The sequence below is a fragment of the Lates calcarifer genome, linkage group LG6 (genome assembly GCF_001640805.2).
Source record: "Lates calcarifer isolate ASB-BC8 linkage group LG6, TLL_Latcal_v3, whole genome shotgun sequence".
NCBI lineage: Eukaryota > Metazoa > Chordata > Actinopteri > Centropomidae > Lates > Lates calcarifer.
In genome coordinates this window covers 24,667,292-24,675,450 of record NC_066838.1, presented here as the reverse complement: position 1 = coordinate 24,675,450, position 8,159 = coordinate 24,667,292, and the positions used below count along the sequence as shown (strand labels likewise).

At 41.3% G+C, this 8,159-nt stretch overlaps 1 protein-coding gene across 1 annotated transcript; it reads left to right on the top strand.

Annotated features, from left to right (window-relative positions):
* The first annotated feature begins 1,691 nt into the window (after positions 1–1,691).
* LOC108875479 (isocitrate dehydrogenase [NAD] subunit gamma, mitochondrial) lies at positions 1,692–6,354 on the top strand. Its single transcript, XM_018664454.2, has 10 exons — positions 1,692–1,710; positions 1,873–1,970; positions 2,081–2,196; positions 2,759–2,819; positions 3,084–3,216; positions 3,305–3,438; positions 3,524–3,626; positions 3,728–3,874; positions 4,504–4,659; positions 5,832–6,354. Exons 3-10 carry the CDS (start codon positions 2,130–2,132, stop codon positions 5,931–5,933), a joined length of 903 nt encoding a protein of 300 aa, XP_018519970.2. The 5' UTR covers positions 1,692–1,710; positions 1,873–1,970; positions 2,081–2,129; the 3' UTR covers positions 5,934–6,354.
* Positions 6,355–8,159: the final 1,805 nt, after the last annotated feature.

The window sequence follows — 8,159 nt, the reverse complement described above, 5'->3', positions numbered from 1 at the left end:
GTTTGAGAAAAGCCTTATTCTAATGTTTGTTTACTGCAGACGTTGTATTTCCTCCTTTGCACTTCAAAAATCAACAGAATGAGTTTCATTTATTTAGAATGTTTACAGCTGTTTATTTGGCTTTATTACACTGAATAAATAAGATAAATATGAACAATACAGAATTTTGTATTGTCTTTACATTACTCATTTCCTCGTGTGTGTGTGTGTGTGTGTGTGTGAGAGAGAGAGAGAGAGAGAGAGAGAGAGAGAGAGAGAGAGAGAGATTAACGGTGAGCGCGCAGCTCGCCCCCGTATCGTCCCCTCCATCCCCGGTGAGAGTGACCATGACGGCCCGGTCTGTGCGGTCTCTGTCCGGAGTCCTGAAGCCGGTGTTCAGCAGCCGGTTTCCCAGGGTAGGAGCGGTCTCTGAGTTCAGGAGCGGACGGTTATCAGTTTAACAGACTTTGTTTTGACTTGTGAAGTGGTTTACCGGTTATTTATTTATTTTTCCTCCCGGAAACAGCGAGAGAGTGAAGCTAAGCAGATTAACGGTCGGTCGGTTGGTTAACCGTTAGCCGGGTGTACGTCGCTGTCCTTCAGCACCTCTCAGCTTTAATTCCCTGCAGAGAGAAAACATTTAATTCGTTATATGAGCAGCATTTCTCTTCACCTCCCAAGCGACATGAGGTTGTAAATGTACACTGAAACTGCTCCCTGCTGAGTCATTAATTATTCACAGACTATAGCAGCTACAACAGTTGGTTAGTTCAGGGGCGTAGCTCAAAAACGGGTCCCGTGGGCCCCTCTGCAGGTTTAATAAATCATGGCTGTGGCAATAACTAACGTGATAAAGTGTTTTAAACTAATTTAAAGGGTAACTTCGGTGTTTTTGAATCCAGGTTTTAGACAAAAATCTTAAGAATCGGTGCAGTAATGAGCAACAATGGCGAACAGCTATTGCTACCAGACTCCATTGACAAAATAAGTGATTTTACCTCAGAGAACACAGGAGTTGCTGCCTTGACCTGTTTGTTTGTTTGTGTCACCTGTGTGAGACTTTTACTCATGTTAAGGATTGGAGTACTTCTGACACCACAGAAACTCACATAATAACATAAACAAACTAGCTGCTTGAGACAGCAGCTCCTGTGTTCTGCTCAGTAAAATTCCTCTTTTTGTCAATGGAGTCTGGTAGTGATATGCAGTGATGTTTCTGGTTAAACAAAAAGGATCTTACTCTAATAAAAAGGTCTATCTCTGTAGGGGACATTGTTTAGATTTGATATATAAGCTTATTTATCACTTGAATTGAATTCATATTTTCTTTGTAAATAACCACATGTTCTCTGTCTTTGCAGGTTTATGGTGCTACTACATGTAATCAGAGACACATGTCCACTTACACTGTAAGCTGCAGACAAAGAGTAGCTGTGATAAATGAGGATTTAACAGTGATTTCCTCAACACAGGAGCAGAATCAACAGACCCACACTACATTTACCTTGTGACTTTCCTAATAACCTGAAAACCCTGCTGTTATAAACCTTGAGTGATTCCCTAACCCTCCAAAAAGTGACACACAAACATGTCAAAATGTCTCTTGTGCATGTACAGTAAATGTTGTTTTGTCTAATCAATGACTCCCCCTCCTATGTCTCCTGCTAACCTCCCTGTTCTCTCTCCTCTGTTCTGATCCATCCTCTCTCCGTCCATCCACGACAGACCATAGTGAGTACAGCTGCTCAACACACACAGACAGTGATGTAGCAGATGTGTTAGGATGTAGGAGAAAGTTTGTCTAGTTGTTCAGTAGCTTAGGGTCTTAGTAGTATAGTAGGGATATATCTATCAGGTTGTATCAGGATGATTTTATGTGTGTGTGTGTTACAGCCTCCTCCTGCACGGTATGGAGGCAGACACACAGTGACTCTGATTCCCGGAGATGGCATCGGACCAGAGCTGGCCAACCATGTGCGTGAACTATTCCGGTGAGATTTCACACATCCTGCACAACACATACACACACAGAGACTCATACAGTCACTAAATGAGTCAGCTCTGACGCACTGACGTGCTCTCCATCTGTTTACATTATCAGGTTCTGCTGCGTGCCAGTGGATTTTGAAGTTGTCAATGTGGACTCGACCATGGCCTCAGAGGACGACATCAATAATGCCATAATGGCTATCAGGCGCAATGGAGTGGCACTGAAAGGTTGGTGTTTTAAATGTGTGTGTGTCTCTAAAGGATTATGAAACATGTTACAGTGGCCTGAAAATCTATAAATGTACATGTATGTCAGAAAATTACAACAAAATTAAGAGTGTACAGCTGTGCTAGTGGCTCATTGAGCTAAATGCTAACAGCGGGTGGAATTCTTTAAATGTTCTCAATCTTAGTTTAACTTGTTAGCATGCTAACAGCTGATAACTATCACAAAACACAAAGTACAGTTAATGGGAGGGTTGTTAGTTTTGCAAGTATTTTGTCATTAAAAAGTCATTAGGTTTCATCTCCTGGGGACCATGAATATCTACACCGCTGTCGCTAAATGAGAGTATGTCGATTTTATCTTAAGTGAATAAATATGTCCAGTATTTACAACCAGTCGAGACTAAAACACACTTAAAAGCTCTCAGTTCAGAGTTTAGCTCTGAATTCATCAGGTTTGAAAGGACAGTCGTGACAGTTTGTATGTCTGATGTACAGTATCTGGTTCTGTTATATCTGTATTCTAGTTGATATTATTTAGATGTAACTTGGTTTGTTCTTACAGGAAACATTGAGACCAACCACAACCTGCCACCCTCCTACAAATCCAGGAACAATCTGCTCCGGTGAGTCCGCCATTTTTCATCTTCCTGATCTAATCTTCAGACGCCTTCACACCTGTAGTTAAAAGGGAAAAAAAGATTGTTGAGGATTAAACATGACGTCACAGACTGACAGGTAACATGTCATAATCACTTATATGGATCAATTATATGGTTTCCTGAACAGTTTACCAACAGCAGATGGGTTTATCAGTAACAGCAGGATAGGTGACTGACGTACACCTCCTCTTGTTTCTGTCTTCCTTTCTGTCCTTTTTCCCTCTGCAGCACCACTCTGGATCTGTACGCCAACGTGATGCACTGCCAGTCTCTGCCAGGAGTGAGGACACGCCACAGAAACATCGACATCATGATCATCAGGGAGAACACGGAGGGAGAGTACAGCAGCCTGGAGCATGAGGTGTGTGTGGAAAAGCACCTGTAGCTCTGTCCAAACCATAACAAAAGCAGCCTCTGTGTATCTCCACTGTCTCTGTCTGTCTCTGCAGAATGTACCGGGGGTTGTCGAATGTCTGAAGATCATCACCAGGACCAAATCTTTACGCATTGCTGACTACGCGTTCAGAATGGCTCGGGAGAAAGGACGCAGACAAGTCACTGCCGTACATAAAGCAAACATCATGTCAGTTTCTCCCTCTTCATTTATCATCTGTCCTGTTCTCTGTAACAGCTGTGATACATTTTAATGTGTGTGTTTCTTGGAGCAGGAAGTTGGGTGACGGCCTCTTCCTGGAGTGCTGTAAGGAGGTTGCCAGCGGTTACCCTGAAATCAACTTTGACAGCATGATTGTAGATAACACAACCATGCAGGTACTTCGTCATGCTCAGTGCATCACACTCCTGCTGCGATATTATGACTGAAGGCAACAAACTTCTTCTAGCTGTAAACATGTTCTTGAACTGTGTATCAGCTGGTTTCCAGGCCGCAGCAGTTCGACGTGATGGTCATGCCGAACCTGTACGGCAACGTCGTGAGCAACGTGTGTGCTGGGTTGGTTGGAGGACCGGGCCTGGTGCCGGGAGCAAACTATGGAGAGGATTACGCCGTGTTTGAGACGGTGAGAGGATTCACATCCAGAATTTATGGATTAGGTGTCAACAGGAGTGTGAGGGATGAGAGGCGATGTGAGGAAAGGAGGACTTAAAGGCAGAGAAAAAAAGGAAAGTTTGAGTCTTAACCGTGCAGTAATTGATTCTTTTGGGAGCAGCACAACAAGCTGTAAACACAACACTGACATAGTTTCACTTAAATCCAGTATTCACTCTCTTTTAGCTTTTTTTGGTCTCAACCTTTTTGATTTGTAGATGTTATAATATGGTACAGCAGAATCTAAATAGCCTTCATTATTACATTACCCCTACACGTTCACACCAGCATCAGTCATTCATTGCACGAGTGTTGAAATCATCAGCTGTGTTTGATTTGGTGAAAATACAGATGTGATCGTAGAAGAGGCTCAGTAGCGTCCTAAGTGCTGCTGAGCGTTCAGATGTTTTATTCCTCTTTTATCTTCTGGTTTATGTTCTCTCTGTTAAAAGGCCAAGAACTGACTGCAGTGTGTTGTTAACCTCGGCTCTGAAATCATTATTAAAACACAAAGATCCCTAACAGAGGCTGAGCCTGAACAAGTCCTCATAACATGTTTCATCTATGATCTCTGTTTAATTCATGCTCTGCTGTGTGCAGGGAACGAGGAACACAGGGAAGAGCATTGCTAACCGCAACACGGCAAACCCCACGGCCATGCTGCTGGCCTCCTGCCTGCTGCTGGATCACCTGAAGCTCCACGCCTACGCCAGCATGATCCGCAGAGCCATCCTCACCACCGTCACTGAGACTCGGGTACGGCTCATCACACGCCTCAACGTCTAACTGATGACTGGTTAAAGTGACAACACATGACTTTTCTGTTTTAACTTATCATTATGACGTAGATGCTGATTTTACAGTGAAATGGCTATAAAATAATGACACCAATGTAGTTTAGATTGGTTTCGCCATACACCTCGCTTCCAAATTCAATTCTTGCTGCTGCCCATTGTGAATTCTTGAGGAAAAATTATGGCTCAATTAAAGCCACAAAGTGCAACCAAAACAGAACTGGAACCGTGGTTTTGTTTTTCCCAGTAGCTATATAGTGGTGCAGGAATGAGTCCTAAAACACAGAGGTAAGTTAGCATTTTAGCGCTACTGGTTCCCTTGTCCCAATGTCAATAGGTTTTAGTTAAATGTCTGAAATAAGGTCTGTGGTTTTAACACAAGCTCAAGACATTTTCAGGTTTTATTCTCCGACATAAAATCAGTCAGTAAATCCCCCACTCCTGATGTTTGAAGCTTTTACGTGTCTTAAAAAAGGCGGTTGCTAACGAGTGTCTAAATGAGACTACAGAGGTTGTCGGGGACGTTAACATGAAAACCCATCTACTCACCAGTCCACCTTTACAGCCTCGTTGTGTTTCTGCTCACGCTCTTTCAAACTCTCACTAACTTTCTAAGAAGAAAGGCTTTTGTAGAAGAGCTCAGAGCTAAATGAAATGACCAGTTGGAAGCTTAGTGGTGGAGACGTTGACGTCATGTGACCGTGGTGTAGTTGATTTGTAGCCTAGCATTAGCTTCTTACTTCTGGAGACTGTATTTAGGCTTACTATAAACTTAAACTTAAACTTACTATATTCTTCCTTGGCTACATTAATACCACTTGGAAACACTGGGGAAAAGTTATCCATCGGCACTTTAACTTTAAAAAAATGGCCAATAATTAGGCCACTTGTAAACAACATTTGACTTTTTTTTTTAATCAAGCGCTGACTTATTATCAGACAGGATGAACCCAAATAAAGGAAGCAGAAAAAAATCTAGTATTTCATATGTGATATGATATGATTTACCTACAGCACAGTTCTGGTGTTTGTTTTACACCTTCCATTCAATGCTGATGTTAAATAGAGAACAGAGAATATTCTGCACACATTGTTTTTTTACCTCTCTCTCCATGTGTTACCTCTGTTCTCCAGCTGCACACTGCTGACCTGGGAGGCCAAGGCTCCACCTCTGAAGTGGTCCAGTCCATCATGAATGCTGTTCAGAGCACCGGGCCTCGCACACTGAGCATCTAGAACACACAGACACACTGTAAAACACACAGACTCCCTTTAAACAGCAGAGACGAGTCCCTCTGAAACCTCTCCTCACTAACTCTTCTATGCAATTTTATGGTAACAATAGTGAGTTGTTTAATATTAATTCTGAAGTGAAACCTTATACACAAACTGTTTTTATGTCTATGCAGCAGTTTTTATTTACTCACAGGGTTTATTAGCTTTAAAGGTTCTTTTTAAAGCAGATTAATATAAAGGAATGTAGGTTGTTTCCTGACCTCCATGTTGTTTGAGCACTTTATAGCAGCAGTCCTTTCTGTGAGTATTAGTTCATTTATTGACTGAAAAGAGTTTGAAATGTAAATTTATTCCAAAGGTAGCCATTCTCCTGCTGAATGTATGACACTGACATTTCTAATAAAGCCTGTGCTGTAACACACGTGTATAACTGCATCCCGCACTGGCTTGTCTAGACCACAGGGAGGCCACATTGTCTTGTATAACCACTACGTTTGGTTATTGAGTGACGCTCGAATAGCCACTTTGAAGTAGGAGCAGATTAATTACGTCCTGTGTTAAATCCTGTGTGTGTAAAGATGTACCTCGCAGATTAAAGACGGCACCACATTTCTTTTTGGTATATATCAGGAACACCTTAAAGAAAGGCATCTCTGATCTCACAAATGTCCATTAAAGTGTGTCACAATCCATTTATTAGATGTTTATTCACTGTTTATAAGTTAAACAGTCTGACAGTGGACAGATGACAGGAAATCAGAGGATGAAGAGATGGAGAACAATGGTCTCTGATCAGACATAAACCAGGGACACTGCTGTTCAGGGTCAGTGTCTTAATCAATACACCACCAGGACACCTCATGCATCAATAAGGCTGCTCTGCAGAATCAGAACCTTTACATTTAATACTCAAATATTTATTTATCCCCGATTTATTATGTTTATTAAAGTCAACAAACTCCATGAAAAGTCAAAAACCAAGCAATGAATTTGAATGTGATCTACTAACAAGTGTCATCTGTGTATCCAAAGCTTCATTGTCGTCCAAAAATTATTATTACATACACATCAATGAACCATGAGCGCACTGTACAAGCTGTAGTTTATTTTGTCTCAATCCCACAATACAGTGCACTGTTCTGCTGCCAAAAAAAATCTCACAACCAAACTCCAAAGGCGTATTAATCCGCTGAAAATAGTTCCCCCAAAAAAAACATTCCCAAAAACTACAGTGGGAAGCTGGTTTAGGAACTCATTCTTTAGCCTTTTTAAAAACAAAATCATTTGCATGACCTGTTTTTAAAGATTAATTTCTTCTGAGGGAACGATTGGACTTGGGGCTGAGTGTCACAGACAGAGTAGAGAACGGACGGACAGACTTTTTCAATCTAATTCTTTTGAAGAAGAAGAAAGCCTTTATTATCACTGTATTAAATCTAGAGTGCTGCTCCAGTATGGTGCCACAAAGTTAAAAAAAAGACTGTATTAAAAATATAAAAAGATAAATATAAAGGTGAAATGACAGTGTTATTACTTAAAGGATAACTCTCAAACAAAGATCAAGGCAGCTCCTGTGCAGCTTCTGCTCAGTAAAATTCCTGTTTTTGTCAATGGAGTCTGGTGATATATGGTAATGAGTCTAGTTCTAAGGATCTTTACTCTTTCTCTGTAGGAATCCTATCCATAATGTTGTGTTATAATAACATAAACAAGCACTTTAGTGGATGCACTTTGATGTGGACAAATGCTTTTGGATTAAACTACAGCAGATTTTTGTTCCTATCAATCATTTACACCCAAAAATATGGGAAAATAAAGCTCAGGTTAAAAAAATACTGGAGTTATCCTTAAAGCTTTGAATCCATGCTATCTATGCCTGCATTACAACTGATTAAAATTTTCATTCAAAACATTCATTAGGCTCATTTATACGTAGAAACTGCCTCACAGACGTGAAAAATCTGTTTTACTATTATAATTTGAGAGGAAACAGCTTGAGCAATGGGCAGCCTCATGTGTGAGTGTGTTCATGTTTAAGGTCACTCAGTGGGCCCCTCGATAATTAGAGGCTTCTCCAAATGAGGGAGCAATTGAGGGGAAGCAAACAGATTACCGCCCCTGTCAGAGAAAGACAGAAAGAAAGAGAGAGAGGTGGAATGCAGGAGACGGAGAAGGAGGGGGAGGAAAAACAGGGGAGCAGGGGTGAGAAAGAAAAAGGCCGCTGAG